Source organism: Bubalus kerabau, chromosome 20 (assembly GCF_029407905.1).
Source record: "Bubalus kerabau isolate K-KA32 ecotype Philippines breed swamp buffalo chromosome 20, PCC_UOA_SB_1v2, whole genome shotgun sequence".
NCBI classification, from domain to species: Eukaryota; Metazoa; Chordata; class Mammalia; order Artiodactyla; family Bovidae; genus Bubalus; species Bubalus kerabau.
In genome coordinates, this window is record NC_073643.1 from 12,972,687 (window position 1) to 12,995,430 (window position 22,744).

General features: G+C 45.7%; 1 protein-coding gene across 1 annotated transcript in view; it reads left to right on the top strand.

Annotated features, from left to right (window-relative positions):
- Positions 1 to 15,018, top strand: part of ITGA9 (integrin subunit alpha 9) — a 360,880-nt gene extending 345,862 nt beyond the window's left edge. The window contains exons 27-28 of the mRNA XM_055558670.1: positions 334 to 453; positions 14,516 to 15,018. Of these exons, the coding sequence (XP_055414645.1) occupies positions 334 to 453; positions 14,516 to 14,614 (219 nt within the window). The 3' untranslated portion in view covers positions 14,615 to 15,018. The remainder of the gene's footprint in view (positions 1 to 333; positions 454 to 14,515) is intronic.
- Positions 15,019 to 22,744: the final 7,726 nt, after the last annotated feature.

Here is a 22,744-nt window from a genome sequence, read left to right on the forward strand (position 1 = left end):
TAATAAAACAGAGACTGTTATTGTCTTTTCTGAATCAAGAACATAGTACCTCGTCAAAGTTTTTCACCACGCTTACATTCACTTCATGGTATTTAAATCAAGATTGTTGTCTTTACAAGCCCTTCAAGAATTGAGACTTCAAGTGCCTTTTCAGATTCTAGTGAAAAACCCATCAGAATACAACCAGGAAAGCATTCAACAGAGTCCGTTTTATAGCAACAGCAGTCTGGACACATCTCTCCGGTTCAGCCTCAATGTCAAGCCCAAGTTGGACCCCCTTGCGTGGTGGGTGCTTCTTTTGGGGGACCAGCTGACTCTTGCTTTGCCTCCCAGGTGGTCTTCGAGGCGTTGCACAATCTGGAGCCACGAGGCTACGTCGTGGGGTGGATCATTGCCATCAGCTTGCTGGTGGGAATCCTCATCTTCCTGCTGCTGGCCGTGCTGCTCTGGAAGGTGAGTGGAGATCGTGAGTCCCCAGGGAGTCTCCATCCGGACACCCAGCTGTCCTGCTTTGCTGGAGTAGAGCTCCTTGAAAGAGGTTTCATGTTGGAACTTCCTTCCTGGAGCAAGGTCCCCTCCAGGCAGTGAATGGAGTCTTGACTCCTCATGAGGTCATTCACACCCGAGGACTGGACCACTTCAGAAGGAGCCCCAGAATTTCACCCTCTTCTTCTTGGGGCTTCCCTAGCAGAGTTGCCACCAGTCCTAACACAATATGGTGGAAGCCTCACTCCAAACCAGAAGCTTGGTGAGTAACAGCTGGGACTGGGATGTGGATGGTTGGCTTGTTTACTTGTCATAAAATAAGAAAGGAAGCTACAGAGCCACTCTCTGTTCTTCTCCCATGTGGAATATGGGAAAGATTTCCACCCAGAGGACTCTAGTAATGGAGATAGGCTATGTGTCCAGAGTGCTGCCCAGGTGGCTCCATCAGAAGTTCTCCCAACCCCATGGGGGTTCATTTGTAGGTGCCCCAGGTGACAGACTTTCCCCGCCTCCTTCGACAGGGAGCACCTGCTCATCCTTCACGTCTTGCCTCTTGTCACTTTCTCAAGAAAGAGGGGTGTTCTCACCCTCAAGTCTAGGATAGTTTCTTTGCTTTGCACTATGCTCTCAGAGACCTGGGGTCCTTGACTTCAGAGCCTCTGTATTCATCATTAATGGTTTCAGAGGCATTATCTGAGGAAGGTCTGCCTCTTGCACTGGAAGGTAATGTGCCAGCTGAGTGGGGTCCTGTCTCTTCTTGTTTCAGCTGAGTTCCCAGCTCCTAGAGGAGCACAGGGACTGCAGTTGGGACTTCCTGACACCAAGTTCCTGCTTTTCTAGCGCTCTGGGTTTCAGAGGCAAGTGGAGAAAGCCTTTTACATGATTTTTGGATGGATGCTTTAAACTAAAATGATTAGTTTCTTTGGGATTCCAAAATAGCTTGTATTTCTTGATCAATCATAGAAATATATCAGTAAGAAAAAAGTTGTCAAGTACTCAGGAACTCTTAACCTAAAAGTGACCATTTTTGGTCACTTTACCTTTTGACCTTTTTCTCTACATAATAGAGAGCAGGCATTCTCGTAGCACCTACTTATTTTAGTGTATTAAGTTATCCAGTAAAATACCTAATATGTTTCAAGTGCAGGACGTCTAAAGTGAAAGCAATAGATTCAATTCTCAATCTGAAAATACATATACTTCAGAGTATCTAAGAAATCTAGAAACAGGAAAAATAGTGTCTTGTGGTACATTTTTTCAGATTGACATTTGGACTGATTGCTTTAAATTCAGAGATTCTTCACCTAAAAAGTGTTTCAGGCTTGAAGAAAGATACATTGACCATATCACTTGAAAGTAAGTTTACCTCCGGCTCCCATGCTTTGAAGGCACCCCAGGTACTGTTTCATAGCCTGGCTTTCTCTGAACACAGAGCTGTGAACATCTTTCCCTGTTTTTAAAAACCTGTGTCCAGTGCTGTCCTTGGGCTGCAGTTGTCGGCAGATCCCCATCCTCAGATGTTGGGGTTCAGGTGGTTCCTGGCTTCACACTTCTTGTAACTGCACCAGAGGATATGCTTAGAGCCAAATATTTGCACAAATCTTTTATTATGCTCTTAAAAGGAAACTTTAAAAACAAAATTACTGAGTCAGAAGAAATACGCATTTTAAGCCTTTTATTACATGTTGCCAATTGCCCTCTTTAAAGGTTACACACGCAGTGTATCAGAAGTGCCTATTTTCCCATATGTTTGCCAGGAGCGGATATTACCTTTTTGAAAAAAAAACCTGTCCATTTGTTGTTTGTTTAATCTGCGTGGCCAGTTAGACTCTTAATTCTCCCTTTTCTCCAACTCCAACTCCTTCCTGCCAAGGCGTCTGTCTGGTCTGTGGGTAGAGAACAAAGCCAGCTCAGTGCTTAAGATCTGAAGACAACAAGGGCTTTGGGGGGTGTGTGTGTGTGTGTGTGTGTGTGTGTGTGTGAAAGAGAGAGAGAGAGAGACTTCCTCTGTCTTTGTACAAGCATTTTATTTATTCATTTTTAAAGATTATATCACACTGTTGCTTTAATTTGTGTTCCAAAAATTTCAAGTAAGTTTAGACACCTTTTTTTATATCTTTGTATTTTACTTGCTTCTCTCTCTCACTCTCTCTCTCTCTCTCTCTTTTTTTTTTTTTTTTTGGTTACTTTTTGACCACGAACTGTGGCATGTGGGATTTTGGTTCCCCAACAGGGATCTAACCTGTGCCCCCTATATTATAAAAGTGCAGTCTTAACCACCGGACCGCCAGTGAAGTCCCTGTATGGACGTTTCAGAAGAGAGGAAACACTGTCCTCCATGGCTGGGTGCATGGGACCAGACAGGGACATGGAGTGGGGAGTGTGTGGTTGTGCCCACCCCCTCCTGTGATGGGAAGGCCCTCCCTCTGGCCCCGACTTTCCTCTGCTGCTTAAGAGCACCCTCTCTCCTGAGCACACACTCCCACCTCCTTCCAGTTGTCATCTGCTTCGCTTTGTTTCTGTTATGTTTGTTTAAAGAATGTAGTTGCAGGAGAGGGTGTCATGGGATGGCCAGCACCCTGAGGTCACCCAGTTGTGTGTGATCCAAAGAGCCCAGGTCCAAGAAGGCAGATAGCACTCTCTGCCTTGGACTAGCCATGAAGTGGTGGCAGTCAAGGGGCCTTCACCAGACAAGGTCACCATTAAGTGGCAGTGGGAGGAAGGGTCTAGAACAGTTCTGAGGAAGCTGGCAAGTGACGACGTGTAGGTCAAACAGCTTTGCTCACCGTCCAAGAGCAGTATTTGATTTCAACTCATATTTATTGAATACTTGCTTTGAACCAAACACTGGGCTAGGTGCCTGCATGCCGCAGTGATTGTGACTTGCCTTGAACGCGTCTCCATCGAGCATACAGACTGTAAATGCAGTTGAGGGTGGTGAGTGCTGGGTAATGAGTGTTCTGGAAACTGTGAAGAATACCATTAATTCCCCTGTCCCCACTCCAGGGGAATGAAAAGGCAGAAGAGTGCAGCATGGTAGATGAGGGCACAGGCTTTGCAGGCTGACAGCTGTGAACTGGAACCCTTGCGCTTGCCCTTGCCAGCTGTGTGACCTTGGGAGAGCTGCTTACCCTCTCTGATCCTCAGCTTCCTCTGCTGTAAAACAGAGACCCTAATATCCAGCTCGAGGTATAGAAGTAACTTAGACCAAATGCTTAGCACTTAATACTTAGCACTTAATAGAAGCCCCCAGTTATAGTCAGAGGACATTTCCCAAATGAGGTATCATTCAAGTCTGACCTTGGATTCGGTTTGAGTTTTCCAGGCGGGGAAGGACAGATGAATATTCCATGCAGAGAGGAGAGAGATCTGGGGACAGGGTGGGGGTGAGCACAGTCACCGTAGAGATGGCTGGGCGACTGGACTCCGCCAGGCCCCTTCCCTCCCCATGGAGACTCAGGGCCTCTCCATGTGGCCCTTCCAGCAGACTGGGCTGACATTTTACGTGGAGGCTCTGCTCTGGGAGAGTGTAGTGAGAGCCGCCAGTTCTCTGAAAGCTGGCCCAGAACTGGGAAGGCATCATCCTACTGTACTCTGTCGAAGCAGCCACATGCCACCCTAGAGTCAAGGGACAGGAAATAGACCCTGCCTCCCAAGGGGGAAAGCAGCAAAGGGTTAGTGGTATCTTTTGTCTATCATATGCATGCTGTTCCGAAAAGTGGGTAAAACCTTAATCTTTTCTTTAAACTTACTATGACACAGGACAATTCACCTAACTGGAAGTTTTGCTGTTTTAAAGTAGATGAAACCTCATTTCTCTTCCGGTGTCATAGATAAAATTGTGATTGTACTCCTTAAAAGGAAAAATAAGTAAAGCTCAGTACAAGGTTCATGAACACACTTGCCATTCAGAGTGGGTTGTCTGTTTAGGCAAAGTGACAGTGCAGTAAGGAGCTTGGCAGAGGAGTTCTTTAAGAAAAATATTTTACTCTTAAAGGACTAACTAAATGTAATGACTTTATAGGACACTGACAAGGGCAAATGAAGTGTAGGATTATTGTGAAGACCTATAATGAAGCAGGGCAAAGGCTAACAGAGTTCTGCCAAGAGAACACACTGGTCATAGGAAACACCCTCTTCCAACAACACAAGAGAAGACTCTACACATGGACATCACCAGATGGCCAACACTGAAATCAGATTGATTATATCCTTTGCAGCCAAAGATGGAGAAGCTCTACACAGTCAGCAAAAACAAGACCAGGAGCTGACTGTGGCTCAGATCATGAACTCCTTATTGCCAAATTCAGACTTAAATTGAATAAAGTATGGAAAACCACTAGACCCTTCAGGTATGACCTAAATCAAATCTCTTATGACTATACAGTGGAAGTGAGAAATAGATTTAAGGGACTAGATCTGATAGACAGAGTGCCTGATGAACTATGGACGGAGGTTCGTGACATTGTTTAGGAGACAGGGATCAAGACCACCCCCAAGAAAAAGAAATGCAAAAAAGCAAAATGGCTGTCTGGGGAGGCCTTACAAATAGCTGTGAAAAGAAGAGAAGCGAAAAGCAAAGGAGAAAAGCAAAGATATACGCATTTGAATGCAGAGTTCCCAAGAATAGCAAGAAGAGATAAGAAAGCCTTCCTCGGTGATCAATGCAAAGAAATAGAGGAAAACAACAGAATGGGAAAGACAAGAGATCTCTTCAAGAAAATTAGAGATACCAAGGGAACATTTCATGCAAAGATGGGCTCGATAAAGGACAGAAATGGTATGGACCTAACAGAAGCAGAAGATATTAAGAAGAGGCGGCAAGAATACACAGGAGAACTGTACAAAAAAGCTCTTCATGACCCAGAATCACAAAGGTGTGATCACTGACGCTCACCTGGAGCCGGACATCCTGGAATGTGAAGTCAGGTGGGCCCTAGGAAGCATCTCTACGAACAAAGCTAGTGGAGGTGATGGAATTCCAGTGGAGCTATTTCAAATCCTAAAAGATGATGCTGTGAAAGTGCTGCACTCAATATGTCAGCACATTTGGAAAACTCAGCAGTGGCCACAGGACTGGAAAAGGTCAGTTTTCATTCCAATCCCAAAGAAAGCCAATGCCAAAGAATGCTCAAACTACCGCACAATCACACTCATCTCACACGCTAGTAAAGTAATGCTCAAAATTCTCCAAGCCAGGCTTCAGCAATATGTGCACCGTGAACTTCCAGATGTTCAAGCTGGTTTTAGAAAAGGCAGAGGAACCAGAGATCAAATTGCCAACATCCGCTGGATCATAGAAAAAGCAAGAGAGTTCCAGAAAAACATCTTATTTCTGCTTTATTGACTATGCCAAAGCCTTTGACTGTGTGGATCACAATAAGCTATGGAAAATTCTGAAAGAGATGGAAATACCAGACCACCTGACCTGCCTCTTGAGAAATCTGTATGCAGGTCAGGAAGCAACAGTTAGAACTGGACGTGGAACAACAGACTGGTTCCAAATAGGGAAAGGAGTATGTCAAGGCTGTATATTGTCACCCTGCTTATTTAACTTCTATGCAGAGTACATCATGAGAAACGCTGGACTGGAGGAATCACAAGCTGGAATTAAGATTGCTGGGAGAAATATCAATAACCTCAGATATGCAGATGACACCACCCTTGTGGCAGAAAATGAAGAAGAACTAAAGAGCCTCTTGATGAAAGTGAAAGAGGAGAGTGAAAAAGTTGGCTTAAAGCTCAGCATTCAGAAAACAAAGATCATGGCATCTGGTCCCATCACTTCATGGCAAATAGATGGGGAAACAGTGGACACAGTGGCTGACTTTATTTTTCTGAGCTCCAAAGTCACTGCAGATGGTGACTGCAGCCATGAAATTAAAAGATACTTATTCCTTGTAAGGAAAATTATGACCAACCTAGACAGCATATTCAAAGGCAGAGACATTACTTTGCCAGCAAAGGTCCATCTAGTCAAGGTTATGGTTTTTCCAGTCGTCATGTATGGATGTGAGAGTTGGACTATAAAGAAAGCTGAGCACCAAAGAATTGATGCTTTTGAACTGTGGTGTTGGAGAAGACTCTGGAGAGTCCCTTGGACTGCAAGGAGATCCAACCAGTCCATTCTGAAGGAGATCAGTCCTGTGTGTTCGTCGGAGGGACTGATGTTGAAGCTGAAACTCCAATACTTTGGCCAACTGATGCGGAGAGCTGACTCATTGGAAAAGACCCTGATGCTGGGAAAGATTGAGGGCTGGAGGAGAAGGGGACGACAGAGGATGAGATGGTTGGATGGCATCATTGACTCAATGGACATGGGTTTGAGTGGACTCCGGGAGTTGGTGATGGACAGGGAGGCCTGGCTTGCTGCAGTTCATGGGGTTGCAAAGAGTCGGACACGACTGAGCGACTGAACTGAAACTGAAATATATTCCTAAAACTTCAACTACAGACCTCTTTTTTAAAATTTATTTTCTTGAAGTGCAGCTAATTTACAATGTTTATAGTTATTTACAGTGACTTCCAATTTGCATTTCTGCCATACGGTAAAGTGATTCATTTATTTATGTATACATATACTTTTGCATATTCTTTTCCATTATGGTTTATCACAGGATCTTGAGTATAGTTCCCTATGATATACAGTAGGACCTTGTTGTTTATCCATCCTCTGTATAATAGTTTACATCTACTAATCCCAAAATCCCAGTCCATCCCTCCCCCATCCCCCCTCCCCTTGGCAACAAGAAGTCTATTCTCTATCTCTTTGAGTGAACTACAGATCTCTTGTCAACTTGGATTTCTGTGTCTATAACCTAAGAAAAATTCATTGTGTATAGAGGTCTAATATTACATTGACCATCCAGAAATCTGTTGACTAATGGACCTAATATTTGGGTTAGATGGGAGGGCTAAACGATTCTGGCTTATTACCATATTTCACATATCATTCCCTCCAGTCCTCTCAAGGGGAGAGTCACCTAGCTGCCACTGTGAACCAGGTAACACTTCACTGGGACCTTTAAAGGCAAGTGAGCAATATTCAAGTCCTCTTCCCTTTCTCGAGTAACATGTCTTAAAATTCCCTTTGCTGTAGCTCCTGACACTGCTGCATATGGTTGCTTGCCAGTGCCTTGAGTTCATGAGCCCCAAATATTGTTCCCCAAAATGTACGCGGATGGTGACTTGGTACTGGAAGTGTACAAGGCAGCTGGCCCAGTGTGGATGGACTTTTTATGCCACACAGGCCTACAGGTCGGCATGCTCTATACTTTCGAGCTGGCCAGTGCCTTCACTCAGCAAACAGTATTGGATCCCTGCTAGGTAGCCAGCTCAGGATGAAATGACAGAGGTAATAAGTAACGGAGCCCTCTCTCTATCTTGAAGAGTCTGGGAAAAGAAGTTAAGTGACCAGAGATGGTGACTGAGCCCAGCATGAGCAGCACTGGGCCAGGTAAAGAGCCTGTGCCACCAGCTCCTGGCTCCGCCTACAGGTCACCATGGTGCCACCAACATACCCATCATTGCCTGTTTGTCTGAAACAGAAGCCCCTTCTAGGGTCAGCAAATGCCTTCTCCAGAGCCGAACTCCAGGCTCCCTGCCTCATGCTCTCCCCCTTCTCTGCCTCTGGGCCTTCTGGAAGGCTGGCCGCTGGCATGTCAGGCACTCTCTCCTGCTCGGCAGCGGCAGATCCTGGCTCTGACACAAAATCCACAACAAGGGGCCCCCAGCTAACCAGATCCTTCTTCAAATTCTGAAATGGATCCTAATCAGCTTTCCCAGAGCCAGGCTGTTAGCAGACATTGGGAGCCATAATTTAAACTTTCTGTGCGAGGATTACAGTAGCCTGCCAAACCACCATGCAGGAAGAAAACTTTGAAATAGGAAACTCTTTTAGGGGAGAAAAATTCAAATGAGTCCCCTCTCCTTTCCTTTGGCTCCTGATTGGTTTTGAAATGGCCTGGCCCTGGGGCCTCTTCAAGACAGTCATAAAGGCCTGTTTATAGGAGGAAGTTTCATTATTGTTCAGATGGTATATGGGACTTGCACCTTTAAGGAGTGCCTTCAGTTCATCAAGCCAGCCTTTGAGTCAAGTGGTGAGAGAGTAGAGATGCTGGGATGTTTTTACTTTAAGAGGAAAAGCCTCATTGAGGGCCCCAGGCTTCTCTCTTCCTCTTCTGCCTGCTCCCTTGTACAATTCGCCAAAACAAACTCAGTGAAGGAGAAAACTGCATCCTTCTCTACTGCTTCCAACCCAGGAACCGTTCCCCTCCCTCCTCTTGGCCCCTTTTGCCAATGAGATGGCCTGGAGCAAAGGGCAGTGCCATCGCCTGGTCAGAACCATGGCCAGCCTCTTCCCAAAAGGCCCAGGACCTGCCAGCTTTGTCTGCTCTCAGGTGTTGTAGAGCTGGGCCGTGCAGCGGGTTTGCCACCCTCTTCAGAAAGACCAACTCGAACCCTCCGTCATCCGAACCTGTTCTCAGAGCCTGCTGCTCTGGAGCTGGCTTTGGGTGCCTGGTTTTCACTTGAGACCATTGCTGCAAACCTCAAGCAGAAGCACTTAGAAAAAGAAATCTGTGAAAAGGCTCAGAGGCTGTGTAGGTTTGGCAGCCCCTCCGGAAGTCATTGGGGGGTTATCCCCTTCCCTCCAGCTGGACTAGGAGAGCCCTTCCTTGCTTCTCCTGCAGAGAAAGAAAATGCACAGGCACACACATACACACACACCCTTTGCACTGTCTCGATTGATACCATGTGCCAGAGACACTCGGTGGAGACTTATTTATGTTTGGAAGTAAATATTGGGTTGATGTTGCACTGTTGACATCTCGAGACAGAGACGTGCTATGTAAATAGTCAAGGAACTTGAAAGGGCTGATTAACAGGAGGCTCTGAGTTAGTCCAAAGAAGGAGTATGTCTGAGGCCCTTCTACCCAGGAGGCATCCCGAAGGCCAGGGAGGAGTAGGTGGAGGGTTTCCCTAAAGACCAAGCACCATGGGGTTGTTCAGCTGTCCCTCACTCACCCCAGACTGGGCTGGGAAGGAGGAACCTGATGTTGCAAGCTGTGGACCCCAGAACCCAGTGATTCTCACTTCTTCCTTGGCCCCAAGCCTCTCACAGCGTCTTCCTAATTAGGGCTATTCAAGGGGAAACCGGCTGTTTCCCTAGGAATTTTCTGGCAGGTTTTTGATACACGTTTGCATCATAAAGTTGTGTGAATCTGTCAGAAGGTCTGAGGGAGCCGCCCTGTGGTACTACAGGCCCCCTCTGGAGCAACACAGACAAGAAGCCAGAAAAGCCCCTGCTCCCTCAGCTTCCAGCGGAGCCAAGTTTGGCTGGAGTCTCTCTAGAGTTTCCATGAGTGTTTCCTCTGCTACAGACAAATCAATTATAAACAGAATCTTTTGCCCCTCAAGTGCAAAGCAAGCCCTCGAAGGTTCCAGGAAAAGTGTAGGAAAACGCAGACTCCACTGGCTTGGCATTGAATGAGGGGCTACTTAGGGTCTGGTTTAACTCATCATGGGTCATTTCCCAGCACCCTCAGCATGGGCCCAACTGGCCCTGAAAATCGAAGTTTGTCCAGCATCTCTTCAAGATTTTCCCCAAAGTAACCATGGGCACTAGTGGGGGTGAAAGTGAGGCCTGCTGCAGGGGAGAAGTGTCTTTAAAGTCTTGATTTATCTTTGTGTTTAAGAGTTTTAGACTTCTTTATACTTTATAATATATCCATACTTTAATATAAAAATTCAAAATTTAATGTTCCCGAAAGCTCTTTGTGAAAAATTGATACCGGGTAAGGACTTTGTGCACTGAGCCTTCTGCGTGTGAGGGCTGGGTACACAGCTGTGTGCTTCACAAGCTGCAGTGCTGAGTTTGCTTTGGGAACCAACATAAAAAGCCTTCATTATGTTTCAGGGCTGGAAGAGCTCTGAGAATGCCATCCGTCTCTTGGGCGGAGGCAAAGACACTGGAGCTTAGAGCCAGGAGATGACCTGCTGTGGGGCCCCAGCATGAGCAGTAATCAGAACTCCAGGCTCCCCATGCACTGCCTCTCCTGTCCAGCCCTTCTGAGTCGGTCCTTTGGCACTGGGCAGGCCTGGCATGTCACAGTTGTTTGAGGGACCATGGCTTGGTAAACTCAGAGCCTAAGCTTTGGGCTGTCTATCAAAAGCCAAAATCAGGCTGTAAACAACAGCATGAAGGTGACGGTCTCTTCTGAAATGGAGTTCGTTTGATCACATAAGAAACATTAGTCTGACAGATCCAGCTCTGGACTATATGGTACCTTGGTGCATGCGTGCATGCTGAGTCGCTTCAGTTGTGTCTGACTCTTTGCAGCCCTATGGACTGTAGCCCACCAGGTTTCTCCGTCCGCGGGATTCTCCAGGCAAGAATACTAGAGTAGGTTGCCATGCTCTCCTCCAAAGGGTCTTCCCATCCCAGGGATCAAACTTGTGTCTGTGTGCATTGTCTGCATTACAGGCAGATTCTTTATCCACTAAGCCACCTGGGAAGCCTGTGGCACCTTGGCGCAAATGAGTAAACAGCACCCTGTCCTCCAGAAGCTTTACTTCCATCTGTCAGAAAATTCAGAAAGTCTGCTTTTGTTAGAAAAAGACACTTGACTGCCATCTGCTGGAAAATCGTTGTAATAAATTCCACGTCTCTGATACCTGTGACGTGCGTGGTACCCCTGACGACTTGTATGCAGTGTGCAGCCTGTGCTACTGTACCCAGCGCTCCCTAGTCATGAGAGCGGACCGCGTTTTACGAAATTGTCTTTGGGCCCCAGAGAAAAAGGACAAACATCAGTGGCAGCTCCAACCTCCCACCTAAGAGACTACGCACAGGTTGTGTTGGGAACAGGGCTCTGGAGACCTGCTGCACTGGAGTGGGGTGGAGAGTTTGCAAGGCTGTTTTTAAGAGAAGCTTTACAGTTAACTGCCAGTGGGTGCAGAGTTTTCAAGACTAATACTGACTTGAGAAAAAATAATTCCTTCAGGATATGACACCGTCACTTTGTTGGTAACAAGTATGGCACACATAAACTTGAACTCAGAAGAGCCACCTGCGAGAGTCAGTGCAGACACTCTAAATCCTCGCTAGACTGCACACTCTGCATCAAAGCTGCATGCCAGCAGAACAGCTATGAGGAAGCGTGCCGACTTTTTGTCCCCTTTAGAGGAACAAGACAAGTCTGTTCAGCAGGACCGGACTCAGTGATGCTCTTTCCATCTGGAACCCTGTCAGCTGCCCCCCTGCCACTCTTCCCATGAGTGTCGATCCATTCATTCATAAATCAGACAAAAATATGGAATTCTGTATCAGTTAACTCCTGCTGTGTAACAAACCGAAGTTTAGGAGCTAAAAAACAACCACCACCTACATAGCTCACAGTTCTGTGGGTCACACTGAGCTTGACAAGGCAGTCCTCCCATCTTTGTGGGGCTCACACCCCACAGCTGCAGGCAGCTGGGCGCTGTCTGGTTCAGGAGGACCTCAGCTGGGTGGACTCGACTTTCAGCAGCAAGACCAAACTCGTTCACGTGGAAGCCAGGCAGGGGTCTGAGAAAGCAAGCGGAAGTGTGCATGGCTGAAGTGTGGAACGGACAGGGCATCACTTCCCTTGTATTCAGCCATCAAAACAAGTCACAGTGCAGATTTGGGCAGCAAAAAATAGCCTCAGTCTCCTGATAGTGTTTGTTGCAGAGCCACGGTACAGGGCATTTTTGCATTTATCATTGACACTAAGTAGAAGTGAGATGCTAAGCTCTGGAGATAAAAAGCACAAATCCTTAGGAATCCTAATTGTGGAAGATAATAAGAGAGCAGAAGACAGTTAAAGCTCTGCTTGATTGGTGCCACTGAGGAGATATGTTACATCTTTGGAGTTAAAGTGAGTAACCTAAGATCACTGAAACATCATGCTATCTGCAGGCAGAATCCTGTGCTAAAAAATCTTATTCTGATGTAACATCCAGCCTTCTTTCTACCATTATGTTCTCCTCAGTTCAGAAAGTGTGCATGACATACTTGCTCTGTTAACCACATCTTTCTCTTTCAAGAATGAGATATCAAGCAGTAACTTATTGATAGACATTTCCACAAAGTCTTTGGTTGCTTTGCTGGCCTCCTGTGGGTATGCTTAGAGGACGGCAACAACAATCTTTTTCTGATTCTCCAGAACATTCAGGCCAAGCCTCCTTTCTACATTCCCTTGTAGAAGGAAGAAGGTGGTAGAGATTTGAGGATAGAAAAGTGTATGTGTGAGGGTGTCAGGAAGTGGGGTTCTGACAGATGTGGTCTGATGCTGGGAAGATAAGGGAACTCAATATCTGTCTGCAGAATGGACCTTGAGGATCAAAACTCAGCACACAGGACCCTTGCCAGCTGTTCTGTGGAAGCTTCCACTCCCTCCTGGCCATCAGTCTGCACCACTTTGCCGGCTGCTCTCTAAAAGGGAGCTCTCAGGACTTCCTTGGCCATGCAGGTGGAGGTGACCGGTGCTGTCTTGGCAGCTCTCTTAACAGTCTTCATCTTCAGCAGGGCCATAAGCCTCTTTCAAGGGGTAGGAGGAAGATGCAGGGAGTCAGTGGATGCCGGGTTCACGGTCAAGAAGTGTGAAGACAGATGCACAAAGGAGTTAGATGTGCTCGCAAGCCTGGGTTTGCGTAGCAGTTTGTTTAGGGCAAGTTTGGTGCGTACATCCCCCACTGGCAGCAGACTGCGGAGATCACTGGTCTCAAAGGTCTTCAAATATGACTGTGAGGATTATGTGCCAGTGACAGTGTGGTACCAAAACCTGCAGTGCAGCCTCCCCGCAGTGAGCCAGGAGGGCATGTCGGTTTCATTTCCCCTGCTCAGGGAGATCAAAATGGGGATTTGGGGGCAGTTATTTATTTGGAAGACAATCTCAGGAAACACAGACGCGGGACCAGGAGAGGGAGAGGGCAGGGAAGGAAGCTAATAAAGGATGTTATCAAGCTGGTTACCCCTGCAGGCAACTTCCGTGGAGCACATACTCAGGGTTTCGCACCCAAGGAGAGAGGGAGCTGGGGTATTTGTGCACCCACTCCCAGACGTCTGACCTCAGAAACAGAGGCCACTAACACTGGGGAGCACAGCACAAGAGATGCCAGGTATTCCTGAGCGTGGGAAAGAGGTCAGCTTTGGACTACAAAAGGTTGCTTTTCTGCGGCAATAGTGCCTACACTGTCGGTGCGAGAACTGGAAGCCCAGCTTACCGTATACAAAAAGCCGTAAGCAGTAGAAGGAAAGATCTTTTCAGAATTAAGCTAAGGAAACTACCATCATGGCTCAGGAGGAGTTGCCAGTTCTAGGGAGATACACAGTGCCAGCTGTGTGCACCGCAGCTCACTAGGCTCACAGATTTGAGAGAAGGATCTAGAAGACAGCGAGGTAGGATGCAGACCTGAAGACACTTTTAAATGCCTACTGTATGACAGCAGTATTGATCAAGTTGTTCCACAATGGCTAATGTCTCACAGGATAGTAACAGATTGATCAAAAGTTAAATAAGCTTGAGAAATATCAAGTCCCTGACTTTCTCAGTCCTTTCCTAAAAGGGTTAATTTGATCCTGTACTGTTCTCCTGTACATTACAAATCTCTTAAAGAATACATTGCCAAACTCCACTTAAAAAAAAAAAAAAAAAAAAAGGAATACATTGTCTCCAGATTTATTTGACCATGGAACCTCTTTACTCCCAAACAACCTATGAATAGCTCAGTAACTAGTGTTCCCCAGCACAGAGTTTGGGAAACACTCCACCAGAAGTGCATTGCAAGGAACAAACAGCTTATCATAAGAAAGCCTTGAGGGAGTCCATGCATTTTGAAGAGTGGCTCCATGTAACATTTCTTCTAAATCAGCCTAGTCTGAGGAGTTTTCCAGGCCTTCCCAGCACTGTAAGTAGATCATGCCTCCTCCCGGGCCAGGCAGCTTTGGAACCAAAACAGTTGATTCTCCAGCATGTCTAACCCAGCCTCTCCTCTTTCTGCCTTTCAGATGGGCTTCTTTCGCAGAAGGTACAAAGAAATTATTGAAGCTGAGAAGAACCGGAAAGAGAATGAAGACAGTTGGGACTGGGTCCAGAAAAACCAGTGACCCGCTACCCCACCCCGTGACGTGGCCCAGTCGTTCGCCTGTCGTCCCGATCTTTGTATCTTCCATATTTGGAAGAAAGAATCTTCTCCAGATTTTTCGGAGGCCCCACGATGCTGTTCTTGTCCTCATTCTCTCAAGCCCAGGTGACAACCTGAGGCAGCCACTTCGGCCAGGTCGCCTGACTGGAACCACCACCACCTCCTTTTCCAGTTGAACTCCGAACTTTGGAAAGCCGGCTGCAGAGCTGGGGGATATTTATGGATGCAACAAGTGTGGTCAACCCTCAGGGGAAAACTGTTAACCTAAAAGTATTTTTATAAATATAAGCCTTTTATACTGATTATGTCTTTATATTTGTATCGATGTTTTATTATTTCTATTAAATGATTATATAGTTCACTCAAGCACTGATATCTGGCCTGAAATCTTGGAAATACATGTACATTCATACAAATGTTAAAGGAAAAAAGATCTTATTGTACTTTGGAATGGAACTTGCCGTTAAAAAAAGGACTTGCAGATGAAATCATCTGAAGAAACCTCGTGTGAAGAATCCATCAAGCAGGCGGTGCTATATATCAACTGCAGTTGGGGTTGACCGCGAAGACATTTCACGTCTTTGTTGCCTGGAGTCAAGTGTGAAGTAATGTGCTAAAGAACCAAGAGTGTTTTTTCATCTGTACCTTTCATTGGAAGATTCCCAGCAGGAATTTGGATGGAAAAACCTGTTTCCTGCGGCCTGCTCTGCATCACCTTATAGAGCAGGCATTTCACCCTCCTTTCACTTGGATCAAGACATGAAAGATTGGAGCAGTGCCAGTTGGTTATCTGGTAAACCTCAGAATGGCATCTCATCCTGGACAAAGTGCATCAGAGTCCACACACCACCAGGACTAAATCAGTGGCCGTCAGGCAGAGACTTGTGTCTGAATGCTGTGATGTGTTGCCTTTTCACGGTAATTTGAGTCAGAGGTCTCCATTGTCCCCAGCACTCTTGCTGTCCCAGCTAATGGTAATTGCAGAGTCCTTCCCGGAGATGACCATTCGACCTGTCTTTTTTTAAAAATTGTATCTTAGGTGGGATTCTTAAGAAGTGGACCCTGAGACAAGGATTTTCACACAGTAACTTATGAAGGAAGTTTCCCCAGGGCACACCAGTAAAGACATGAGGGAAGCAGGACAGGAAAGGGGAGGAGGCCACGTAAGGAAGTCACTTCAGGGCACATCCTGTGCGGGGGGCTTCAGCCTAACCCTGCAGTGGGAGCTCTGGAGGGTAACTTACGTCTCAGAGTTGTACCAACCCGCAGTAAGGGAGCTGAGCATTCAGAGTCTTGCACCCAGGGGAGATGTAAACACGTTTCACTTCATGCCAGCAAAAGAGCCCCCATAGCTCAGGAGCAGTCCTCAAAGAGAGCTGCACCCCAACCTGGGAGGCACACAGAAACGATGTAAAGGGCTCTGGGCACAGCGCTAATGTCATCACCTCCGCCTGCAGGGCTGAAGGCCGAGTATGGCCTTCACTGTGCAAGCTCTCTGTTTGACCGTGTTTGTCACCAGATGCACAGTGCTGTCCAGGTTTGAGTGCGGTGTGATTCTCTGAAAGGCAAGGAGAGGGTGGAGGTAGTGTGTTGAGCACTGCACCTGGCCTGGGGTGAACACTCAGTAACGGGGAGCAGCCCTGGCTGCTGTTGCCACTGCTGGAAAACCATCTGGTGTGAAGGAAAATGTATCTAAGAACAGGGTCTGACAGAGTCCTCAGAGACTTATCACAGCCTGCTCAAGCCGCAGGTGCAAACAGATGGCATCAGATGCGAATGAAACAAGAAACAAGACCATCTCTCTCCTAGGGCCTTGTTGACTGGAGGCTAACATGTAAGGGGCCTGTGAGTGTTGTTGAAAAGACACAGAACTCAACTGCAGGGGAGACAGGTTTTTCTATACACATACTTGGCCAGTCCTTGCAAAGATACCTAAAGTTTTGCAAATCATGAGAGTGCTGGGCGCTTGCGAACCTGGCATGGAGCACGCATGTCTTTGTTTTTTATGCAGTTGACTCTGATACAGGCAGATGCGGAATGCATCATGCTTCCCTTCCCAGTGACCATGGGAGTAGACAGAAGCCAGAGGGTCAAGGGTATGAACTAGGCTGGTCTTAGAAGGAAGTTAAAGATAGAGCCTCTGACTGAGGGGTGGAGGCCCTGAGGTAACAACAGGCAGATGCAGGCAAAGAAACCAGCTCTCCCTGAGAGTTCAGCTAGGATGGATGTGTACGGACCCCAGCTGTGCCTGAGGCACTGTGCTGAGTGCTGCTGGCTCCCCTGGGAATACCAGCGCACACTTTGCCCGGGGGAGACAGATCTTCCCACAGCAGAGCCTAGAGCATGGATTCCTTTACGAAACCTCATTTGCAGCTCTCCTTGGACATTCTCTTGCTTGTTTCATGGTGTCCTTTAATAAATCATTTAATACTTCCCTGGTGGCTCAGCGGGTAAAGAATCTGCCTGCAATGCGGGAGACCTCGGCTTGATCCCTGGGTTGGGAAGATCTCCTGGAGAAGGGAACGTCTAACCCACTCCAGTATTCTGTCCTGGAGAATTCCATGGACTGTATAGTACATGGGGTTGCAAAGAGTCAGACACGACTGAATGACTTTCACCTTTTGGGATTCTTAGGTGGTAGACCTGGACAACTCCATCCGTGACTTTGACTAAATGCAGTAATGGGCACTCACCAGCCTCCTGCAAGGAGTGCAGATGCACTGGTGAGAGTGTAACAGGATAGCTGGCAGGCCCACAGTTCTGCACCCTCAATGGGGGAAGGGCAGACTCCGTAACCAGTGTCAGAGCTAGGATCCATGTGCTTCTGAGTGGCAGACACTCAGGCGTGAGCATATACCCTGGAGGTTACTAAGACTAGATAGGACAGTTTTTAAGAAAACCATGCTTGGCATCTGCTGGAGCAAATACTGGCAGCCAGTTTGGGGCAGGGGGTACCTCTACTTATTTCCTGATGCTTAGTAGCAGGCAGGCTGCAGGGAGTGGAGAGCTGACCAGTTAGCACAGACAGAGAGAGGGAAGTCTAGCAGGTTGTCAGGGCTCTCAGCTTGGCCAGTTTACCAGCTCCATCCAGTTTAGAAGCCATCAGAAGGCTCTTGAGGGAAGCAGAAAGAATGGGTTGGTGTGTCTTTGTTCCTTCTCCAGAAGGTTCTTTTAAGATTCCACAGCACCTTCCCATTTCTATCTTTCCTGCCTCTGTGGATTCGCTGTGGAACACTATCTGGTATTCTCTTGCACAGCATTGTCAGCTTCAGCTTTTGAGTGTGTATTCACTAGGGTTGTCATCAACCCTCACAAGGATTGAGATGCTTTTTAAATATGAAAAAAGGACCTTTGTAGAAATGGAGAGAATGCCCCCTTTTCAAGAATGATTCACTTATGCTCAGTTTACATGGACTAAGGAGTTTGGAACACCCCCTAAGTGAGCCTTGAACCCATGACAAAGAGGCCTTGAGGTTCAGGAATGAAGGGACACTGGCAGGAGCGAGTGAGTCCAGTGGTTTTATGGTGACTGACAGGCATGTGTCCAGAATCACTTGCTACTGAGGTCACTGAGGCATTGTCAGTCAATTCTTCCGAAAAATTCCATCAACATCACTAAGCCCTCAGCATTCTGAAGTTGGTTAAGCTTTGTAGAAAATCCAGTAGAAAGTTCTCCTTTACCAAGTCATATGTAGCCTTCAGCCCTGGAGCCAGAGGCAAGGAGATTCCAAACAAAACCAGCAAGCCTCCTAGAGACATCTGGGACTCGTTTTTGTTGTGAACATGTAGCGGATCCCTTGGGTGGTTGATACGGGTGCTGATGCACAAACTGTGGAGCCGTAGCAGTCATCTTTAGAAAGCTGATTCTACTTTTATTTTTGGAGAAGTCATCATGGCAGGGGAATGCAGTTGTGCATGGGTTACATGTAAAGCTACACCTGATTCAGACTTCCAAATGTAGAGGCAGAATAAAGGATTGGCATTTGGGGGAAATGGCCCTTTAGCAGATTAAAGGCAGAAAACCACTGTCCCTTAGAAATGTTCCAAGTATGCAGGGTTTTAGTCCATGAATTGTTTAGCTATATAGAGCAAGAAGATACACAGCGGAGAATGTGTTTTCAAGCAAAGAATGGCTGAAGTGGCAGTAGGGTCAAAATGAATCTTCTAGAATGTCTTCTGATTTTCAGCATGTGAGGGGGGATAATGACCAAATAGCCTATGTGATGCAGTGCTTTATAGCACAATGATCTAGGTTTCAGCCTGTGTTAAGGTTTTTTTTTTTTCAAATTCTAATGTGTGACTGGCAGAGTGAGTTTAAAAGCTTTAAGAGTGATTAATTGCATGGCAGGCACCCACGCTAGTTCACTTCCAGAACTTGACTGATGCATCCATGTTTCTGTTGAGGAATTTTTGTGGGAGGGATGTTCCTCTTCACAAAGTCACATGTATTCAAGTCTATGCAGTCACTTCTAATTCACTTGCACTGTTTGGGAAATGCAGGTTTACAAAAATACATGTTTGGAATAAAAAAAAAATGGCTGCAAACAATTCAGGAGTTCAGTCTGTAATTTCTTTTGCTAATTTCTTTTGCCTTTTTAGGTTGTTGAAGATGGGGTTTCAATGTAATACCGCATGAGCATTTAAAGAGCCTGTGCAGGTCCATCTAATTAATTGCACATAAAGAACACACTCTATGTGGTGGAACTGTCCCTGATCTTTGACCTTCCTTCCATGGTCCTCACCTTCTCTGTGCATCACTCACTCAACCAGGGCAACACCTGGAACCTTGGCCTTAGGATTTTGTTGTTGTTCTGTCACTCGGTCATGTCTGACTCTTTGTGACCCCATGGATTATGGCATTCTTGGCTTCCCTGTCCTTCACCATCTCCTGGAGTTTGCTCAAACTCTTATCCATTCAGTTGGTGATGCCATCCAACCATCTCGTCCTCTGTCGCCCGCTTGTCCTCCTGCCCTCAGTCTTTCCCAGCATCAGGGTCTTTTCCAATGAGCCAGCTCTTAGGTCTTAGGATGGATGGTCTTAGGATGAATGTGACCAAATTGAATGGGACAGGTTCCTAACTGTTGTTAGTAGACTGAGTCCTCCTATATCTACCAGTTAGCAAGCATTTTCCCAGGAGCCTTTTGGTAGCATCCTTACACATTTACAAACATCATATTCTCTTAAATTTTTAATCTTCTCCATCTGTCTAGTTATTTTCCTGTTCTTATCTCAAATGGTGTTCATTTGTGTGTTTTTCTCTTTTTTCCCTAGAAGAGGCCAACAAATATCTATTTTAATGATCTTTTCAAAAATAAGTCTTGATAAATCTTTGGCTATACCAATGAAATCTACTGGGTTTTCCTTTCTATTTCATTAATTACTGCTTTTATACTTATTAAGATTTATTTTATTGCCCCGTGGTTAAAAATCATACACACACATACCACAATATAGAAGAGGTTCTGAAAAGATACATACCAAGGGGTTAAAAATTGTCTTTAGGTAGATGGGATTGTCAATGGTTTTGCTTTGCATTTTGTTTTTACTTGTCTGAAATTTCATTTTCTATAGTGAGCATATAACAAGGAAACATATGCAAATTATTTTTAAAATAATGTTACATCTGAGAGAGTATGAATTGCTAAGCCAAAAGAGATCTCAAATTCTTAAGTCTGGAAAGAAAGAGATTTGTTTACAGCAAAGATCACTGACGATCCTGACACACTTAGGACAATGGTCTAGTGAGAAATTCCGACCAAACTTTTTAACTCTGAATGCTTTCTGACTTAACAAGACCAGTCAGATCACTAGTGCTGATTAAATATGCTTCTCTCCTGTTGCCTTAATCCAGGAAAAGGCCTTGACTGACTCAAAGGAATCGAAGATACAATAGGAAGAGGAAGAAAAATGGCCAATTAGTAAAGTGTGCCTCCTATTCAATCAGGAGTTGTATAATCCACTGGATTACCTCTGGTCCTTAAAGTCTGTCTATTCATCAAGATACTGTGCTCAGTAATAGAATTCATGGGAGTGCTAAATCAGAGCTCTGTCTGCACTATCAAATCATTGGCAGCTATCCACCAGCAAAGTCCCCTAACCCTGAGGTCATGTCCATTCATTCTATGTAACATCCAACTAACGTGGATATAACAAAATATCTCCGGCTCTACACTGAAATCTGAGGCTGTGCTGTCTGGGCCTGCTGCCAAACCTCTGCTTCACCTCAAAGTCTAGTCCAGATCATTGTATACTTTATTTAATATGATTCTTCTATAATTGAAAAAATACCTAAAAATTAAAACATCTCAGTAGATGTATTAAAACTACGCTCTGAAGTCACAAAATCAAATAAATGAATAAGCAGGGGGCATTTTTAAAAGAATTTTCAGGAAAACTTTCTTCTAAGAAATAGCAGATTTGGAAAAAATGAAATCCTCTCCAGTATGACATCTATTTGGAACCTACTTTATCAGTTAGAAGAGTATTTGTTCCATGTAATAGAAAAATCCAAAATAGCAATGGTTTAAGCATTGCTGAAAGTATGTTCCTCTCTCACATAAAAGAAGACTGGACGTGGGGCATCAAGTATTGTATGATCAGGATCATCATCAAGCTTCATGGATGATCAGGATACCAGCTTCTCTTTTTCTATGCATGTGGCTTAAAGTTACCTCATGATCCCATATGGCTACCAGGGTACCAGCCATTGTGTCCACATTCCTAGTCAGCAATAGAGGGTGAGGATAAAATGGCATATGCCCCTTCCCTTTTCACTAGCCTTCTCAGAAGTCCCATACAACACTGACCGGAAAGTAGTCATATAAATGCATTCACTTGTAAAGGAGGCTGGGGAATGGATCATTAATGAATAAGAGAATACATGTTAAAGACAACTAACAGTTGCCATACCCACTGGTGTAAGACACTCAGAATATAGCTGCCTTAAGCCCTAACATGTATCCTTCAAATTCTTGAGTCTGACTGAATTTGAGCAAGAGGAATACCTTTATTTACGCAACTCTGGGATACACAGAGTAGATTAATCATATTCATTTTTTATGTTGTGTTGCTTTTCTCGTTTAGCCCCCGCCATCCCCATTCACATTCTTCTCTCTTCTAGAGGCACCAAGTCTAATGAACTGAATATATGACCTTAGGAGTATGTGTACATGGTATTATTTCATGTTTCTCTTAAATGGTATTGAGCCTGAAAGGCTGCGTTTTTATTTGTTTAAGGATATATTCATGTTGCTTTGTTTACGTCTAGTCTGTTGTGTCCAGCTGCAGCACTCCATCGTACGTTGTTTTCACCACAGTTTATTTGTCCAGTCTCTCTGGAGGAGACCTTTGACTGCTTCCACCCTCCTGCTACACTGAACACCCTCCCCCATGTCCCCTGAAGGGACTGGGTAGAATCTCTCCTGGGACATATTACACACATAACATCTTAACATGGTTACAGTCTCATTCTCCAGATTCCGAAATGACCACACAGTGGATGCTCTCAGCAGAGTGCCTGTCCCTGAATCCTTGCCCAACGTGGAATTCTCTCTCTTGCCAATCTCCTGTGTGGTATGGAGTTAGTTTTGAATGTGCTTGACAGCCGTGCACATGCATCTCTTCATATTCTTATTGGCCATCTGGGTTTCCTCTTCTGGAATCAGGTTCACTTCCTCGAACAGTCTCTCCATTAGAGTTCCAGAGTAGCACACCCACCACCTCCCTGGCCACTTCTGTCTCCTATGCTAGTTCCCACTCTTCTTCCCAGCCTCTAGATGTTGGAAGAGATCAGAGCTGCGACCTTGGAACTCCTTCCATCTGTATTCCTTGGAGACCCCAATCCAAACTCCTGGCATTCCATGTCACCTACAGGACCCGGTGCCTCCTGCCTGGTCCTGTCCCCTGAATTCTAGGCTTGTAGTATTCAGCTAGATCATAAGCCTTCCAAACAGCATGTGCAGAGCTGGACTGCTGCTGCCCCATTTCAGGAAATGACAGCTTTATTCTGCTTGCTCTGGCCAAAATCGTTGCAGTCACCCTTGACTCAGCCTTCTCCCAGGCTACAACCAATCAGAGTTCAGTTCAGTTCAG